Raw genomic sequence first — 19,776 nt, 5'->3', positions numbered from 1 at the left:
ACAGGAATACATGGAATCAAATGCATACAGCATTCAGGAGATTCTCATCATGTGACATTACATCTGTAAACTGTCTCACATGGGTCACGTGATCCTGAAGCCGTCAGAGCTAGAATTAGCTCTGCCAGGCGTCTATCACAAAGTAATAATGTGGATGGCACTTACCTGGGCAGGTGTCTTCTGCCTGGCTGCAGATTAAGATTGTACCAAGTAGGAGGCCCAATATGTCTTGTGGTGAGGGGATCATGGCTCCTTCTTTGATTTTCTGATTTTACCTACTGGCATAGCAGAGTTTATAAAGCTAAGTGCCCTCCTTGTTTCCCTCTATTGTAAATACTGCGTGTAGTTACTGAAAATCAAGGGAACTAGGTCAACAACCCGTATTGATTTGTAGGGAGATAATAAGGTAGCAGAGAAACCGATGCTACTGTTTGTGTAACATAGAAGGCTACCTGTTTGGTAGCGACACTTCAACTAATCCCAGCATTGCACCCAGGTCCCAAGGTGGCCATACACCGATGTTGGCCAAACGCTCATTCGAGCCACAGATATTTCTCCTGACCCCCCCCCCCCCCCCATAAACATGCATGCCCTGCTCAATGGGGAGAGGGCAATAAGCCGCTGCTACACCTCTTATATTTTGTGGAAACAAAGGATCGGGCATGTTGAAATCTGTGGATGGCCTGTTCGCCTGAAATCAGCAGATTCAGTCCACTGTCATCTAATGTGTATGGGCACCTTTAGTAGAGAACCTAAGTATAATATAATTACCAGTCAATAAGTACAACACCCCCACCTTCCACTGACACACCCAAAAATGCTTGCCCCCAAAATGGCATTGCCCCCATAACTGTTAGTCAGAATGTGCCCACTTTACTACCCACTTTACTAGATTTCCGCCTGTCCACAATTCTGATTGTTACTGACCTCTTCTATACTTGGCAGTCTGCCCTGTACTGGACGAGGGATTCCTGTAAATCACATGATTTCTCTTAAAACAAATCCGTCACCTGTATATGGGGTCCTAGGTAAGGGCAGGATATTACAGGGACAGGTCCGCCCACCTATTAGCCCAAATCCGGAATGTAAAAAACATAAATGTTATGATCTAATGGGATAATATTTCCAAAAAATTTCCTTTCAAAAGTACATGTACGAGCATTTTTTATTTAGTCACCAAAATAACAGCCACATATTCAGAACGATTTAAACAAAATTGATTTGACTCCTAAAATTGTATTGGGTGAAAAATACATTCAAAAGTGTTGTGGTCTCTTTCAGCATGTGGACATAGTGCTAGAGGTTTAGCGTAATTTTGGAGGATGTGCTTGGGTTAATTATGATGGACTATTTCGCTAGAAATTTGCTGTTCATCCTGGTCTTAAACGGAGCAATGCATACGATGAAACTGAATGTAAATGGTTACATAGTTGTACATAGATGAGTGATTGTACATAGATGAGTGATTGTACATAGATGAGTGATTGTACATAGATGAGTGATTGTACATAGATGAGTGATTGTACATAGATGAGTGATTGTACTTAGATGAGTGATTGTACATAGATGAGTGATTGTACATAGATGAGTGATTGTACATAGATGAGTGATTGTACAAAGATGAGTGATTGTACATAGATGAGTGATTGTACATAGATGAGTGATTTTTCTTTACGGGTTCACACCCAATTTTTCGTTGCTTCGAAAATTCTAATTAATCAAATCAGTCCCAATTCGGTAATCTCTCTCCATGAAGGCCCAGATGCCAGTGATGTGGCAAAGAATAGTGGTGTGGCTAGTCGTACCCAGATAGGGAGAAGACTCAGTTGCTCCTGAATTGGTTTAAAGATGGATTTTTTTTTTGGTCCTTGAGTATCAAGGAAATGGCTGCACATGGGTTGACAATCTGAGGTCCGATGAATTGCATAAAGAAGTGCAACAAAAGATTGATGAGATATCGGAAGGAGTGAAAGTCCTTTTGCTACTCCTCTGTCTATCGATTTCAGATTGTCACCTCTTCAAAGATGAAACCAAATGAATTTAGATTGATACACCAGATTTCCTTTCCTGACAAGTGTTCCCTCAATGATGACGTGGAAAAGGATTTGTATTGGTAGACTATTTTACTTTTGAGGATGCTATGTCTATGATATGGTAGGAGAACTTTATCAGCCAAGGCAGATATTAAATCTGCATTTCGCTTGTTACCAATTAATCCTAAAGGGTTTAACTCCCTGAGCTTTCAATATGAAGATTAATATTATTTTCACAAGTGCCTGCCCATAGGATTTACCTTGCCATGCTACTAATTTTAGTAATTTTTTATGTCTATTGATTAAGAAGCTCTTGGGGATGTGAAAGATGGTGGTCTAGTACAATATCTAAATGACTTAATTTTCATTCGTCCTGCTGATTCTCAAGCTTCTCTTTAGTTTGTTAAAGAGGCTCTGTCACCAGATTATAAATGCCCTGTCTCCTACATAATCTGATCGGCGCTGTAATTTAGATAACGGCAGTGGTTTTTATTTAGAAAAACGATAATTTTTGTGCAAGTTATGAACAATTGTACATTTATGCTAATTAGTTCTTAATGATCAACTGGGCGTTTTTTTACTTTTTACCAAGTGGGCGTTGTAAAGAGAAGTGGGCGTGGCAATATCTACAGGGAGCAGTGCGTGGCAATATCTACAAGGGGCACTATCTACAGGGAGCAGTGCGTGGCAATATCTACAGGGAGCAGTGCGTGGCAATATCTACAGGGAGCAGTGCGTGGCAATATCTACAGGGAGCAGTGCGTGGCAATATATACAGGGAGCAGTGCGTGGCAATATCTACAGGGAGCAGTGCGTGGCAATATCTACAAGGGGCACTATCTACGCTGGTTTAGTGATAGAGACATCACTTGCCTGTAAACATCCAGGTAGCCGGAGTGAGATACTGCCCACCATAGTAGTTGTCAGGCAAACTAGTGCAAAATGTTTGTTTGTTTATATGTAGGCAGAAAATCTGAAAAAAAAGCCACGCCCCAACAGCCACACCCACCACATAAGCCACACCCCATAAGACACACCCACCAAAGACAACAGACCCTCAGTGTCCCTGTGTTCACTTTCTAATGCTGGCAACTATGTAAATATGGCACCGTGCTTTGACTTTGGACCCCTAGAGGATGTGATGACACTATATCATGTAAGGGTATGTTCACACGAGGGCGTCCGTTACGGCTGAAATTACGGGGATGTTTCAGCCTGAAAACATCCCCGTAATTTCAGCCGTAACGGCATGTGCAGGCGCTTGAACTCCGCGTCCATTACGGCCGTAATTAGCGCTGCTATTCATTGGAGTCAATGAATAACGGCTCCAATTACGGCCAAAGAAGTGACAGGTCACTTCTTTGATGCGGGCGTCTATTTACGCACCGTCATTTGACAGCGGCGCGTAAATTACGCCTCGTGTGAACAGACAAACGTCTGCCCATTGCTTTCAATGGGCAGATGTTTGTCAGCGCTATTGAGGCGCTATTTTCGGACGTAATTTGGGGCAAAACCGCCCGAATTACGTCCGTAAATAGGCCGTGTGAACATACCCTAACCCATCATATGGTAGTTGGGGCTGTTTAACCAGTAGATTAAAAAATGAAGAGACAGGAAGATTAATGAATAATGTCCTTGTTGCCCATTGGTTGGTTTCTTTGGGCAACAAAGATATTTTTCCTGATAGACAGCTTTCATGAATCCCCCATAATGCATTGCTTGCATGTAAACTCATTTAGAGAGATTTATCAAAACTGGTGACAAGAAAAAGTGGAGCAGTTGCCCATAGCAACCAATTAGGTTGTTGTTTCATTTTTCAAAGGACTCTTGCAAAATGAAAGCTAAAATCAAATTGGTTGCTATTGGCAACTGCTCCACTTTTCTTTGCACAAGTTTTGATAAATCTCTCCCGTTATTCTGGTCTGGTAGAAAATTAAACAAAACACACTGGAGTATATATTCATTGAAAATCGTACAATTTATTCTCAATAACTTGCTTAGATACAGTATCTAGTGGGCCTACAATTCTGGTAATTAACCTCACTGGCTAAAACACAGAACATAGTTGACGCATATAGAGGAGAGAGGGACACACATGATGAAGTTGGATTAGGACATCTTGAGCTGCCCCTCCCCCCTTGGGCCCCATAGTGTCTCGGGGTATGATACCGATGAGTCCTTGCCCAGGGTACCGCTATCTATGGTAACAGCACGTTCACTAATGCAGACACAAACGTATTTACATCAGGAATCTGACCGCATTCTCCAGCGTATGGCCTGTCTATGTTTTAACAGGACGAAACTTAACTTCTGAGGACTTTAGGGAGTAAAAGTTGCCTCTGAAATGAAACCAAATGATGCCTTTGCCCTTAGTTGGGTGTGCGCCCTTCAGGTATTCCCCATTCAGATTGGAGAGATGGCAGGATTCAAACCACCAGCCTGCTTTGAAGTATTGGGCACAGCTTTGTCCACCTCTAGACTTGTCATTGTTCTGGTCTTTGGTGGAGAAGGCTTGATCCTTTTGTGTTCCTAGTGAATCGCCTAGAAAAAGAATAAAATCACGAAATAATAAAAAGACTACTCCACAATACCAAATATTATGTTGTGTACATGGCGTACATAAAGGCGTAGTCAAGTTGAAATTACATGAGCATGGCAGCAAGAGGGCAAGTGAATAGGAGGATGGTTGTCACAATGAAGAGATCAGTCCTGGGTTGATATCATCTTGCTGTGTTCCTGAATGGGCACAATGGGTCCAGGGAGAAGATAGGGGGATGGGGAATTAATATACGTGTCATAATATTTCCTTCGGAAATGCCTTTTGGGTTAAAACCAGCTAAACGCTTTAGCGGAAGGCGTACCATAACAGGAAACCATATTAATTGTCACAACCATTCTCCTGTTCATAAAAATGACTTCTTGATGGTCTACAGTCCCAAACTGTATTTCAATTATGACCAAACACTCAATTGTAAAAGCAGAGATCCTTAAAGGAACTCTCCAGAAATATGTAAGTGAATGGGTTGATAGTCGCTTTTACCTGCCGTTCCTCCAGTGAATAAACCATAACGAAGCATATATTGGTCGGACTCTCCCTCAATTTTGAAATTATTGTATGTGGCATAGGTTCGGTTGCCTTCAAAGTCTTCTAAGTCAAAGCGGAGTTGATACGATCCTGCAAGAAGTGATCACCATTGTTTAAAGTTCCATTGTTTCTTTCATTTGCCCCATCCCCACCCACCCAGGAGGTTTCTGTCTGGTCCCAACATTCTTCAGAGGTGTGAAGGTCGGCCTCTCTCGGCACTGCCGGTACCACCGGTGCAGATGTTCAGAGGGTGGTCAGATGTCTCACTAATTTTAGATTTGTACCTTATCGGTTATTTAGAAAGAATGTCAAACCATAAAAATCATTGTATGACGAGGTGGTCCTAACTGGACGCCATTGAAAGGAGTGGACCTTTGTGCTCAGGAGCGCCCTCTATTAGTCAGAGCGGAGAACCATTGGAAAGAGTTCCTACAATAGTAGACTTAACACAACCATGTACTATGATAGAGAAAGGGTTGTCACCATAGGGGTAATATACCTGTGGCCGTGAGACGATGGAGATGTTCATTTCCAAGCCAAAATTCACTCAACTGACTACCGAATCCCCACTGGTAGCTGCCCCAAACACGGTTAAAGTCCACTGATCCATCAACACGTCTCTGAAACACCTGAAGAGCATAGGTCAGGTAGAGATTCACACTGCAGAACATGTAGCATAATGGGTTTTGGTCGGGGGGAGGGGGGGGGATGGTTCCGACACAGAGGAGGAGGTTCTACCACTCTTGGCAGAAGTTCCGCCCATAAGGACAAGTTTAAAGTGACACATGCAAAGCATCATGTCCCCAATTTGGGCCCATGAAAAATGCACTTCGGCAAGATTTTAAGTGCTTATTGCACCAATATATGAATGCAGAGTATAATAACTTACAGTCCAGCCTCCCCCGTCTGTATCCATGTCACACAGAACTGCCAATGGCCTCCTGCCGTCAGGGTATATTGTATACCATCCTGTCAGGCGAAAGCCGCTGTCCTGTAGCTCTTTACAGTTCCTGGCACCTATACAGTAGAGGAACAGACAGGGTCCATGTTGTCATTTATGCCCAGGTTGATTATCAGTTATGGTATAAAGTTGGAAAACATATGGTACGAATTAGCAATCAACATGTCTGCCTAATTCTTAAAGGGGAATGCCACCTTTTACAATCTTCTCAGGGTCAAGGATCATATTTCCTTTGTTTTGAATCCGTGACATGGTGCTTGTTGCACAGAACCAGGGAACTGGGGAAGATATCAAAATGTGGAATCACCCTTTAAAATGAGGGTGTCCTTATTTTTAAAAAAAACAAAAAAAAAACTGGTGTGGTTTTATGGAAAATTGCTATGCTCAGGGGCAAATGCAAAGTCTAAGTATCTAATGATCTAGATCCTGCGCAGGTGTAGGCCTCATAGCAGATGTTTTATGGCTTCGTTTCTAGGATCTCTCCTGACTTTTTTCTAGGAATAGATGCCGTCAATGTCTGGTACTTACCAGTAAATTCCCTTGGACATGTGATACTCTTGTCGCACTTTGCACCTGGAGAAAGTATAAAACCACTTGTTAGATTTCGTTGCCACCATAATGTTTTATAAATATCCATCTAAATTGTTCTTATTAGGAAATCCCTAAATTATTTGGTTTTGGATGTTTTCAAGGTTGAAGGCTCCAACCAGGACTTGGTAGAAGGCTCTGCCCAAAGACCATCACCCACATCTACACCATTCTTGTCTATTCTTCCAGATTGTCCAGGAGCAAGCAAGACTCCCGCAAAGCCTGCTGACAGCTGCCACTAGGGGGAGCTAGTTGCATATGTAATTATATGGCTGCACACACCACATCGAGGCGCTGGGATACCTAGGGGGTGTTACACTGATATAGACATCTAGCACGTGACTGCAAAGCTCAGTTGGACTGGTACATAGAATATGGTGCAAATTTGTCTCACACTCAAAAATATCTCAAACTTATTATATACACGAGCCCCAGCATCTTTACCTGGTTGTCCTGGCTTTCCCGGCGGTCCTCTTTCTCCTATCCAAAAAGAAAAGAAACACCATGCAAAGCCAGTCTATAAAATATTAGAACTTTACAAGCTTTGGGAGAGGGATCATTTTGTTTTTCTATGTAAACTTGTCCTAGGTTTATATCTAAATACCCTGGTCCATCATTACATACTTGACATATGAAGGAAAGGAACTTACCACCTCATTATAGGAAAGGGTTCTTTACAGTAAGAGCAGTCAAACCCTGAAATGGCCCCCCCTGTGGGGTGAGGATAGCTATAATTGTCCACACAGGCTTTATAATGCCCGCCTGGACTGAACGGGTATAAAGGTGGAATATGTTAGACACGTATCTTCTTTTTTAACTTAAAAACTGTGTGAGCAGGGAGAGATTATATATTCTAGGAATTGGAGTACTTGACGCTTGTCAGTGGGTGGAGGGGGGAACGTTTGAGAGTAATAAAAGCGGCCAATTTCTGTTAAAGTACCCATGACCTCTTACCCCCCGGCCTTAACGCCCCCGGCATTTATATGAGGAGCATGGTAGACTCTTGATGCTTGAGGCCCAATGGGAATTTACCAACTTTCATCCATGTTCTAATCTTGCCCTGACTATGAGATTTCCCCGTATAGTGGCCTCCAACCTGGGAGCTGTAATTGTGTGAGTCAAAGCTTGGAGACCACTGGCTGAGGGAGTCCCTGGTATAGGGTATGAATGGATTGTTGTACACAGCCTGAGATATATCTCCATTACCTTGATTTCCTTGGGGTCCAGGATCCCCTCGTTCACCAGGATCCCCCTTCTCACCTAATAGTAATACATTAAACATTAAGCCCATTGAACTAAAGCAAAGTCAATTATCCAGTAATGTTTTTACCTTTCTCTCCCGGTGGTCCTGTGGGCCCAGAAATCCCACTTTCTCCTAAATAAAGCAGAATTCATATTAAAAGTTGTTGCTGCATTAAATCTGAAGAACCCATTATTAAAAAGTGCAAAATTCTACCTCCGGTTGTAATATGGCCGCACATGGACCCCCTGCGGTTTTACTGACCCGAACTTAGATCACCATATGGTTCTATAAGGTAATGGCTAGAAAGACACATATAAACCTATACAACCAGCAGTGCAAACATAACTATACATAATATCTGTACTGTATCAGGATACCTTTGTTTCCTATGGGTCCCGGTAGTCCTTCCAAACCCTGTCGGCCTGGAGATCCCGGACATCCTTGCAGAACGGTAAGCTGCTTGGAATCCCCAACTTCTAAGACCCTCACTTCTAACGGGAGATAGAGAATTGTGTTGTTAGTCGACTGAGACAATGAACATTAGCCGAGAAATCACAGTGATGATCTGATGTGCCGAAATAATATGTAAATCTATCTATCTATCTATCTATCTATCTATCTATCTATCTATCTATCTATCTATCTATCTATCTATCTATCTATCTATCTATCTATCTATCTCATATCTATCATCTGGAGACGTTGATATTCTTCTTACCTGGACAAGAGACTTTATCTTCCTGACAAGACACGGTCAGTATTCCACTGAAGATGCATAGTATAAGTTGTAATAACACTCTCATAGTTGCTTTCTGTCTCCCATCCACTGATACATGGATAGTTTATTAATCCCTAACCTTACTGCAAACATACAGAGAGAGTGTCTCAATATTAACCACAGTTCCCGTAATGTCCGGGTGAACGCTCTGACCTCCCCTGTTGACCTGTAACGAGAAATTATATCCCAAGATGCCACCAATGATATTTACACAGCCCAAGGTAAAGGTCGTGTTATCGACGTATAGTTGCGTTACACAGTCGTTATATTTAGAGTTGGAATTTTGTGTGAATTTCCAATGAAGTAGACATACTATTAATAAGTTACCTTTTATGTATTTATTCTCTACAGTGTTACAAGAATGTAATGGGGAGACGTCCCTAGGGCATTTGCACAATTCATTCTAAATCCTAAACTAACTGGTACAAATGCACACACAAACCGGCCCATAGAAACAGGGCATTTCTTGGTTCGGAGGAGTCAGCTCTGCAGGAAAGTGACATCACAGAGGAGAGGAGTATACGTAGCAAATAATGTTTGATGGACAAGTAGTGTTGGATGCCTGTTCAATGGGCATTAAAAATGGTAGAAAGTAGCATTTTATGATGGAGTAATCTAGCTAAGGGAGCATCTAAGCTGTTAAAAAAATGGGGATGGCCCCCTCAGGCAGCCCATCACCGCCCCGCCATGTGATCGCAGGTGCTGATGGTTGTCAAATCAGCCTGGGAGCCTAACGAAAGTCTGCCATCTTTGTACTCCGGCATGGCTTAATAGGGGACTGTCAGAACCACTATGTACTGCAATACATTATTATTGCAGTATATCGTGCAAGCGATCCAATGATCGCTGGTTTAAGTTCCCTAAAGGGACTATCAAAAAAAGTAAAAAGGAGTCAAATAATTTTTTTTATTTTATGTACAAAAAAAAAGTAAAGTTTTAAAAAAAAAGTATCCCCCTAAAACATTGTAAACAAATAAATAAAGTAAGCTTAATTGGTATCGCCACATCCATATAAATATAAACTATTTTAATTTAACATTATTTAACCCGCATGATGAACACAGTCAAAAATAAATAAATGCCTGAATCACTATTTTTTTGGTCACCTCATCTGTCACAAAAAATGGAAGTAAAAGTGATCAAAAACTTGCATGTACCTCAAAATGGTTAAAAACTACAGCTCATCCCACAAAAAATAAGCCCTCATACCGCTTAATTGGCGGAAAAATGTAAAATGTTTCCTAGTACATTATATGGTACAAATATCAAGCCAGCATACAGCTTTATCGACAGAAAAATCTAAAACTTTATGGCTTTTGGAAAGTGGGGAGGGAAAAACGAAAATTAAAAGCCGACAAAATAGCTGCGACGGGAAGGGGTTAATGGACACCATGTAATGCTTCATTTCACCTGCGGTGGCGCTACACAGTGATTTTGCCTTTGTTGCTGGGTTCTTCCACATATTTTAGTAGAATGCTGGGGGTCCTAGCAGTGGGACAATCTGTGATCAACTTATTTTTCAGGGGACCCTGCAGCATTGCAATCCAGTGAGACTAGCCATGGGGGTGGAGCTATAACAACCTCTGAATTCCTATAATGTACTCAGCCACTTAGATAAACAATGAAAATACTGAGTGCTTCATTGGGGGTGAATGGCCCATTCCGTTACATTCTAGCAGGACTAGGTAGGCATTCATGTATTTAATGCTGGAACAGAGAATTGAACAATAATAATGGAGAAGGGGGGTTGTCTCTACTTGATAGTTGTGACCTGTCAATCTTAAGGAAATATTCAACTGTTCACAATGGGTGTTAACTATATGCAAATTGCTTTCCAATTTGTAAAGCAAGCAGATATTGACACAAAGGGGTGTATTGAGCAATTAATACCATCGTCATTAAAAGTTGAGTCCCAATTCTGCTGGTTGATGTTGGAAATAGTCAGCATGCATGATAATAGACAAACCCCGACCTGCTCAGCTGAGCTTCTATAATGCAGTGGACAGTTAGTTTGTCCTACGTTAGATTACTATCCACTGTCTGGTGAAATTACTATTCTTCCTAGAATACAAATTACTAGAACAAGCTCTGTGAAGACACTGAACAAGCAGGGAATGCTGGAAGATTTCAGCTCTGAAGCCTGTAGAGTTATGACTGCAGCTCTGGAGTATAATACAGACTATAATTTATTATTCAGTACAAAATAAGTAACAAGGCTAATTAATTAAAATAACACACTGTGAACATTTTTTCATAGTTTTATATTTATTGTTTTATAACCATTATAGAATAAAATGCATTTTTTTTTTATATTTTGTATACATTTTTTAATCCCATATTTAATTATTTGTGATTTTAAATAATAGTTATAGATTCCATCACAGGAAATCTACTTTGATCGTGGCGTGCAATGGGTTAAATAATGGAGATCAGCGTTTTTGCTCAACTCCTTCGTCAAGTAGGACCGTAATACAACGTAATACACAGTCGAGGCCCTGTTCTTGATCGCATAGGCACAATGGCAGTGCCCGTGCGATCAGAGCGCCATAATAGTACAGAAGGTCCTTAGCGGACTCCTCTCTGTAACGTACTATTACGTTACAGGTTATCACGGAGTTAAAGGGGTTGTATAGGATTAGAAAAACATGGCCGCTCACTTCTACAACATCACCACATCTGTCCATATGTTGCTCTAGTGATTTGTATTGCGGCTTAGCTCCATTAAAGTGAATGGAGCTGAGCTGCAATACTCCACACAACCTGTGGACAGGTGGGGCAGTGTTTTTAAAGAAAGCAGCCATGTTTTTTCTAATCCTGTACATTCCCTTTAAATGCTCTGTATGTTTTCTACACAACATTTATATTTATTTGTGTAATTCGGAATAATATTTTTCAATTTCAAAATCCCCTAAGGTCATTTACAGACGGAAATATTGTGGTCATAGTTTAGTGTCCGGGTCCGGGTAATGCAGTCATTTTTACTGTTGCGTCTCGTAAGGTCGACTTCACAATCCTTCACTCATTCTGGACGGAACTTCATTTCTGAGAACTTAAGTGAGTACTGAATATTCTTAAAGGTCGACCAAGTGACACCTCCTTTTTTACTGTGCTCTCCTCTCAGGTATTCCCCATTCAAGGAGGAATCAAAGCAATCTTTATGCCACCAGGCAGCGGTATAAAAAACAGCACAATTGACGCGCCTACTGGAATCATTATCATTGTCGATGGTAGAAAACTTCTGATTTCTGTGGAAAGACAGAGAATCCCCTGTAAAAAAAAAAAAATGGAGCGGGAGTATCGGTATTTTTTGAAAAATTATCACTAACATAAGTTACTTTATCAGAGGAGCTTTGTGATTGGTTCTCTGCTGAGTCTCCTTCTTCTAGTCTTGTGAATTCCCATATATCTTTATTTCTGGAATAAAAGAATATTACCTGCACTACCTCCGGTATAATTCCCCAAATATAAAGGATATTTCTCCGATTCTCCTCCTAATTTGAAGTTGCTGTATGTGGCATAGACACAATTGTTATCAAAGTCTTCCAAGTCGATTCTGAGCTCAAATTTGTCTGTGGGTTCACAAGTATGCGTTACATTAAAATAATCAAAAACATTACAGGCAAATTCACTGTCCTCAATGTCACGTCCCTGGCCCATTGCCTACACAGGGGCGTTGAGCCAGATTTGAATACATAGTCCATGGTTGTATAGATATTACGAAAACAATGGCCAAAGTTTACAGGGCAGAATTGTGACCGGGGGTGTAAACTGTTTCTTTTCTAAGGTTTATGTAAAGAAAATGTTTATTTTCCTGGAAAACCAATTTCTCTAGTAGATATCTGAATTGTTTAGGTCTGGGTGGGTGTTTGCCAGGAAGGCGTTCTGCATTTTTGGATGGGCAAAAGGGATAATTGCCATTGGGCATCCACCACTGCAGAGCCTCCACATTGTGGTGCGAGCTGCAGTCTTATTTAGAAGTGTATAGCATTATTATTTGAGGACTACATGGCACTGTTATTTTTGCACTTTAAGGGAATATTATGTGTTCAGTATATGGCGGTATTCTTTAGGCATGACATGTTATTGGGGCATTATAGCATTCCTTCTCCCTGCTTCCAAAAAATTGTAGGGAGTCCCACATTCTGTATATTGGCATTACTATTTAGTAGTATTGTTTGAGCACTGTATGGCACTGATATTTGGCACTGTATGGTGGTATTATTTTTGCACTACATGGCTCTGTTTTCGGGCAGTATTATTGCAGTTACATTCAATTTCCCTCCAAAAAATTGTCACTTGACTTCCATAGATCTTTATTCATCCTTGGGGGACTCCATTTTTACTTTTTTGTTATGGGCACCACTCCTGTTTAGAAATAGGAACCCCAAAAGCTACATCAAAATAATCATTGTAAAATGCAGAAAACTATATTTAACCAAGAAAGGACTTGAGGTTAAAAAGATCTCTGGAGGCAAACTCAAAAATACATCCTTTATGCTTCTATGGTTGGGGTCCCTCCTCTATATCTGGGATACACATTTTATATACATACGATCATCATGAATGTAGCCGTACCTGTGGATGTCAATAAATGAATGTTTTCATTCCCCAGCCAAAATTCACTCCACTGATTCCCAAATCCCCTCTTAAAGGAGTCCCAGTTTCGACAAAAATCTACTGAACCGTCCCAACGCCTCTGAAAAACCTGTAAAGACATTGCTTGGTTGATATAAACTTATAGTAACTCTTAACAAGAACTCAAACCCCGCCAGGTTATATAGAGATATGATCAGTGGGTCGAGCTAACCTACAGTGTCTACTGAAGTCTATGGTGGTCTGAATGAATTAATGGTTCTGGTCTGGGGTCTGAATTTGTGTAATTATAGAGGGTGGGGATGAGGTGAAGATACGACGGGCCTAAGATGTCTGGGCAGCAAACTCTGCAGTTGTCAGGAGAAGTCTTATAAGTCTATATATCATATAGTCACTGTATGGCGGTATTATTGATTATATTGGTATTTGTATACCGGTAGTGTAGGTCTGTACCGTATAAATTAGGTGTTTCTATATTACACTTTTATTTTTTCTCTTGTGTTGATGGTGTGGCTTACAAATTTAAGACAGTAGCAAGGGGCGTGACCAAACAAAGCTAAATTTGTCGTGGTATGCGTTGCGTGCCACTTTTTTCCACCATCGCCTCAATCCTGCATGGGCCCTTGCATTATTTTAAACAATTAGAAAATAAATTTGTTATACAGGTGTTGTAATGGTTCTTTATAAAATTCTCTAATGTTGAATTCTCTGTGAAAGTCGCATGAGGGCGCATTTCACTTAGCAGCGAGGTTGCATGATGTACTCCCATCTAGCCCTGGTTTAAAGTTCATTGCCTAAGACTTACAATCCATCCCCCACCATCAGTTTCCATGTCACACAACACTCTCATGGGATTTCCATTTGGATATATGTAATACCATCCAGTAAGGGTCAGTCCTAGATGCTGTAGGTCTCTACAGTTCCTTGGATCTAGGACCAAACAAAAAACTTCTTTAACTTTGATATTTTTTTTATAGATTAAATGGCCAACAATATTAGTAACCAGTAACTATGTAGGTAAAACAATATTCAGTCTTCCACTAAGACTTTTTTATTCAATAAGGACCTGTTCACATCTGCGTCGGAGGCTCTGTTAGGGGTTTCCATTGCAGAATCCATTGTTTTTGCCAGACAAAATAGCGCAGCATGTTGATAGGACATCATGGCAACAACCCGATGGAACTATTTAAAGTCAATGGGTTCCATCGGGCGATGTTGGTTTCCGTTATGTTACAGATCCGGTAGCTCCGGTTTTTCGGCTTTTTGTTGTGCTGCTCCCATGATGGAGAACACAGATGTGAACAAAGCCATACAGGGGGATTCTAGAAAATATTGTCAAGAGATCACACCAAATTTGTATATATATGAGATAGATAGATAGATAGATAGATAGATAGATAGATAGATAGATAGATAGATAGATATGAGATAGATAGATAGATAGATAGATAGATAGATAGATAGACAGATATAAGATAGATAGATAGATATGAGATAGATAGATAGATAGATATGAGATAGATAGATAGATATGAGATAGATAGATAGATATGAGATAGATAGATAGATATGAGATAGATAGATAGATAATGAGATAGATAGATAGATAATGAGATAGATAGATAGATAGATATGAGATAGATAGATATGAGATAGATAGATAGATATTAGATAGATAGATATGAGATAGATAGATAGATATTAGATAGATAGATATGAGATAGATAGATAGATAGATAGATAGATATGAGATAGATAGATAGATAGATAGATAGATAGATAGATAGATAGGAGATAAAACCACTTTCCCATATGTCACAGTAACTATATTAGACGTTTTCTTTTATGTTCTTTATTTTTACCTTCTGCGGGGTCACCTCTTTCTCCTGTAAAGAGCAGATAAGAAATACATGCAGTAAGTAAGTGAACCCTGTACATTTCTATAAAGAAATCTTACTATTATATTTATCATATTGATGTGTTATTTTAGTTTATAGCTCAGGGTATCTTCAGTGTCTTACCGTTGGCCCCCTGTGGCCCATCTTCTCCTATGTCTCCTATTAAGACACAAACCTTAGTTCAGTTATATACAATAGATAAAAAGTAAGATATTTATCCATCTAGTAGACATTACCTGGTGCCCCAGCTGTTCCTACTTCTCCGGGACTTCCAGTCTCACCAGAGTCTCCTATGAAAAAAGAAAAATGATCTGTAAAATGGACAGCAGAATGAGAACGTTTTACGTGGGGAGTCCTCTCAGGAGTCGGGGCTCCGCCAGCCTAAAATACCCACAGCCACCAGTCACCCGACCAACCGGTCACTCCACCAACACCCACACCTTCAAGTCTGAAGTGCTAGTGTAAATGTATGTAGTCTATTTATTGCTTATGCGCCGTGTTGTTTTGATCCGCCATGATATAGGGTAAGATGTTTTCTATAACCTTGGATGTATTCCCAAGAAGAGATAAGACATTCCATCCTGTCTCCAGACAATATTTGTGTGTTTGATGATGAAGGACTCCTATGGATGCCTGGCCAGCGTCTAATAACTGCTCTGACGTGGCAAGCTAAATGTCAAGCACGTCAACACTGTTTAAAGGGGTATTCCCAACTTATTCCCTCCATAGGATTTGCCTTAAATGTCTGATTGATGCGGGTCCCTGCTCTGGGACCCGCACCTATTTGGAGAACGGGGGTCTACCGACCTCGGTTTCTCCTGGTGCGGCAGCCGCTGACCACAGAATCCAGGCGGGGAGGGTGGAGAGAAGGTCGCGTGAGGGCGCGGCTCTCTCCATTCTGTTCAATGGAGGTTTCGGGAACAGACTAGCAATCTCCATCACCAATAATTCAAGGATTTAGAAGCATAATCTATGTGACCTGCAACAACTGGCACATGTACATGGCATTTGGGTCAAGCCCCAGAAAGATACCAATCTAACTGCCGTATATATGATGTCTCTTCAGAAATTATAAGGTCAGTTGACACCAAATGTCTTTATCGCTCCACACATTTCATTTACCTTTATCACCTTTAAGGCCACATTCTCCTGGACTACCGGAATTACCTGTGTTAAATGAATTGGACAAGAAGAGTAAATTCAGACTTGCACATTGGCCCCATCCCTAGTGGGCCTTACAATCTATTTTCACTAGGGTTAGTTTCAAGGAAGGCCATCTATCTGATTAGTATGTTTTTGGTGTATGGGAGGAAACTGGAAAACATGGAAGAAACCCACCAAGCATGAAAAGAAACCCACCAAGCATGAAAAGAAACCCACCAAACATGAAAAGAAACCCACCAAACATGAGAAGAACATACAAACTGCACAAAGTTTGATTCGAAACCCAGGACCCCAGGGTGACAGTTCCAACCATTAAATCACCACGTCACGAAATTATTATGATGTGGAGGATTTTTGTGCCAACTCTTTGGGTATAAAAACCTTCCAGAAGACCACCTCTTTGAGAAGACCACCCCTGATCTAAACCAGATTTTTCTGCGATAATTTGTCAATTTTCTTACGTATTAATGTACATTAGTGTTCCTTAATGTATTTGGCGATCTTGTTTGAGAGGACCCCTCTAGAAGATCATTTTCACTGTAATTTTTGGTATTTTTTTTGAGTATTTTTGATATTTATATACATACACTTGTAGTTTTGTACTCATTTGTATATTCATTATGATATAAAGATGTAACACATAATATTATCCAATGCTACCTGCTAATCCTGGCATTCCTGGTACTCCATCTGGTCCTCTTTTCCCAACAATGCCTGGGCACCCTTGCAGAAGGTCCAGACTATTTTTCCATCTGTTTCCAAGGTCTATTACATCTGGACCAAACAAAAAAAACTCATAGTAAATATATATTTTTTAAGTAAACAAATAAGTGGTTGTCACAGCTCCACCCCTTTTATTTTAAGTACAGATTAATAAATCAACCATTAGCATGAAATTAACTAACCTGAACATGTGTTGTCAGTACAGCATACAGCAGCAATAGACCAGAGAAGAGAATAAAGTGTGACCCGGACCGACGTCCCCATGACTGCCGCTGTTCTCTTACAGTCCGTCAACTGAGCTTTGTCCTGTTACTCAATATAGTCACAAATTGACTATTCAGAGCTGAGGTGGACGTGATTGAGAGATTTTGACAAGTAAAATATTTGCTTTATAATATATCACAGAGTAGCTCAATCAACCAGGAAGTCACAGAGCACCATTTACAGGTAACTCCACCCAAAATAAATATTTCCCCGTTTTATCTTATATCTACCCAGGTTTACCTGCGCAGCTATTTTAAATTTTATTACTGCATTTACAAGATCCAAACATCTAATGGTTCAGTGACAGCTATTTTCTGTGGCTGTCACAGACCCGCCCCTTTTAATATCATCAATAAATAATTGACACAGTAATGGGCAGCAGTACAAATGGGGTACCACCCCTGCTATAAGGTAAAAAAGGGTAGTGGGCAGAAACAAGTTGTAGTCCGCAAAATACCTTTGGCATTTTGCAGACCCCTTGTAGGCTTATGGCCCCATGTTAGATGTCAATAAGGCCCAGGAAAGTACCATATGCACGGTAAATAGTACAGCATAACCCGACCTTGGCTTTTGATATAAATGGACCGAACACCTTCTTAGTCAACATCCCCTGAATCTGATCTCGGTGGTGACCTTAACAATGTTCTTATCCCACATTTAGATCGCTCTTCCCCTATATAACAACATACCCCAGCCTCCTGGGTCGGAGTTGCAGTTTATGAAAGACTTTTGGCTGTTTAATGTATGGAGAACCTTGAATGTCTAGTTTGGGATATATATGTGCTACGCCAAGGTGCATGACTCGTTTTCCCCCCGAGACGTTGTTCTCCTATGAACTGGTCTGGTTGATCGGCTTTTAGTAGCCACCATCCATGCCAAAGCAACATCTGGCCATGCCTCAGTCATGGTTATGATACAGGCACTTCAGTCACAGACCGAGTCTCAGCTTTGGAGGTTTCCCACATACCCTGTAGATTACGATGACTTCCACACAAATCTTAAACTCCACAAGACCACTTTCCTAGATGATAATGTTACTCATCTGGACAACACCATTGTTACAGCTGCGGTCATGGACCACAACCTCCTCTTACATGCCTCCCGCATGTCCTCCTCTTCTTGGCAACGTCCCCCCCCCCCCCCGGAGATGCCGACACATGCGTCCGCTCTGTCCCACAGTGGTCACCAGAGGGCACGCGCACGCTGGTTCCTGCCGCGCATATGTAATTAACTAATTAATTATGCTCTGATCACCTTGAACTATAAAAAGGTCCCTGCCCTTTCGATCATTGCCTGAGCGTTGTTTGTAATTCCCATGTTAGTCTTGCAAATGGTCCCTTAGTGTTCCCCTGCTCCCAGTGTTCCCGTGCCCTGCTACCTGTATCCTGTATCCCGTGCTGTGTTATTGTGCCTGAGCCTGTTTAGTGATTTGAGTCGTGTCCTGCTGCTCCTGCTGTCATTCGCCACGTCTGGCGCAACCTGCTGTCATCCGCCACGTCTGGCGCAACCTGCTGCACCTGCTGTCATCCACCACGTTTGGCGCAACCTGCTTCACTTGCTGTCATCTGCCACGTCTGGCGCAACCTGCTGTCATCTGCCACGTCTGGCGCAGCCTGCCACATCCACCTCCATCCGTGCTAAAGCCCCTGCCAAATGTCTTGACTATCTCAGGTACTTTCGTGCTACGTACTTCTTGTATAGACTTTTGTGTATTGACTGTGACTTGGCCAGCTGCCTCTTCGCTACGGCGGAGCAGCCTAGTGGGTCCACAAACCCCTAGATCGTGGGCCACCTGCAAAGCTTTCCCTGGCCCAGGTGGCTTCACGGCCGAATATTACAAACTTCTCTCCCCAGAAACTATACCTACGTTAACAACCTTATACAATTTAGCCGATAAAGAAGGCATACAGCCGTTTTACAGACCCTAGCGCCATAATATTAACAAAAACCTGGCAAGGACCATGACCTCCCACAACTGTATAGGCTTATTACTCTTATGAACCAAGATTACAAATATCTAACTAAAATCGTGACTAATAGATTGCGGTCCAATCTTCCTGATATCATTCATCCAACACAATTAGGCTTTACCCGAGACGTCACACCCTCAAAGAGCCATTGCCACTACAGTGATGGCGCAAGACCCTTCTCATCCACAATTAATGCTGCTCAGTCTAGATGCTGACGAGGCAATTGATAAGGTGTTTTGGCCTTCCTTACACGCGTATATTTGGTCCACAGTTTCGCCAATTCGTCATGCTCATGTATACGGATGTCACGACCACATTGATGATTAACGGTAAGAATAACCCTGTACCTAGACTTATTTAGGGGAAGACGCCAAAGCTGCCCTCTCTTACCGTTAGATCCCCTGTTTTATCATCTACAGACTACCTCCAGCTTCTGGGGAGTGGGTATGGATTTCCCCAAATTAAGGGTGGTTACA

At 41.3% G+C, this 19,776-nt stretch overlaps 4 protein-coding genes across 7 annotated transcripts in view; 1 reads left to right on the top strand and 3 right to left on the bottom strand.

Annotated features, from left to right (window-relative positions):
- LOC142659158 (ficolin-1-A-like) overlaps nucleotides 1-357 on the bottom strand; it is a 29,086-nt gene extending 28,729 nt beyond the window's left edge. Inside the window, exon 1 of one of the 2 annotated variants that reach the window (XM_075834978.1) lies at nucleotides 166-357. In XM_075834978.1, coding sequence (XP_075691093.1) covers nucleotides 166-247 — 82 coding nt within the window. In that variant the 5' untranslated portion in view covers nucleotides 248-357. The remainder of the gene's footprint in view (nucleotides 1-165) is intronic. The other variant, XM_075834977.1, reaches the window with a different exon arrangement.
- The window catches only part of LOC142659160 (ficolin-2-like), a 39,218-nt gene that overhangs the window by 10,527 nt on the left and 8,915 nt on the right, over nucleotides 1-19,776 (top strand). The gene's annotated exons all lie outside the window — the stretch shown is intronic.
- LOC142659157 (ficolin-2-like) lies at nucleotides 3,993-8,833 on the bottom strand. Its single transcript, XM_075834976.1, has 10 exons — nucleotides 8,629-8,833; nucleotides 8,288-8,401; nucleotides 7,998-8,042; nucleotides 7,874-7,927; nucleotides 7,112-7,147; nucleotides 6,608-6,652; nucleotides 6,008-6,135; nucleotides 5,618-5,747; nucleotides 5,074-5,208; nucleotides 3,993-4,574 (listed from the first exon to the last, which is right to left on the bottom strand). The coding sequence occupies exons 1-10, from the start codon at nucleotides 8,711-8,713 to the stop codon at nucleotides 4,315-4,317; spliced, it is 1,032 nt and encodes a 343-aa protein (XP_075691091.1). The 5' UTR covers nucleotides 8,714-8,833; the 3' UTR covers nucleotides 3,993-4,314.
- Nucleotides 10,935-17,605, bottom strand: LOC142659159 (ficolin-1-A-like). Of its 2 annotated transcripts, none has more exons than XM_075834979.1 (10): nucleotides 17,249-17,602; nucleotides 17,004-17,117; nucleotides 16,302-16,346; nucleotides 15,416-15,469; nucleotides 15,303-15,338; nucleotides 15,144-15,167; nucleotides 14,087-14,211; nucleotides 13,264-13,393; nucleotides 12,123-12,257; nucleotides 10,935-11,955 (listed from the first exon to the last, which is right to left on the bottom strand). In XM_075834979.1, exons 1-10 carry the CDS (start codon nucleotides 17,328-17,330, stop codon nucleotides 11,708-11,710), a joined length of 993 nt encoding a protein of 330 aa, XP_075691094.1. In that variant the 5' UTR covers nucleotides 17,331-17,602; the 3' UTR covers nucleotides 10,935-11,707. The 2 variants fall into 2 exon arrangements, with proteins under 2 accessions (XP_075691094.1, XP_075691095.1); XM_075834980.1 differs by having other exon boundaries at nucleotides 11,737-11,933; nucleotides 17,249-17,605.

This window comes from Rhinoderma darwinii, chromosome 8 (assembly GCF_050947455.1).
Source record: "Rhinoderma darwinii isolate aRhiDar2 chromosome 8, aRhiDar2.hap1, whole genome shotgun sequence".
Taxonomy (NCBI): Eukaryota; Metazoa; Chordata; class Amphibia; order Anura; family Rhinodermatidae; genus Rhinoderma; species Rhinoderma darwinii.
Note: the sequence above shows the minus strand (reverse complement) of the source record. Positions and strands in the feature narration are given on the sequence as shown.

Bases quoted from the DNA above. Each gene is read 5' to 3' on its own strand.
- LOC142659157 (XM_075834976.1), bottom strand. From the start codon at position 8,713: ATGAGAGTGTTATTACAACTTATACTATGCATCTTCAGTGGAATACTG. The intron at 8,043-8,287 runs GTATCCTGATAC...TGCTTTATTTAG, and splicing joins GGGACCCATAGGAAACAAAG to GAGAAAGTGGGATTTCTGGG. The intron at 4,575-5,073 runs GTAAAAGCGACT...TTCTTTTTCTAG, and splicing joins ATTCACTGGAGGAACGGCAG to GCGATTCACTAGGAACACAA.
- LOC142659159 (XM_075834979.1), bottom strand. From the start codon at position 17,330: ATGGGGACGTCGGTCCGGGTCACACTTTATTCTCTTCTCTGGTCTATT. The intron at 17,118-17,248 runs GTTAGTTAATTT...TGTTTGGTCCAG, and splicing joins TACTGACAACACATGTTCAG to ATGTAATAGACCTTGGAAAC. The intron at 15,339-15,415 runs GTAATGTCTACT...GTGTCTTAATAG, and splicing joins AGGAACAGCTGGGGCACCAG to GAGACATAGGAGAAGATGGG.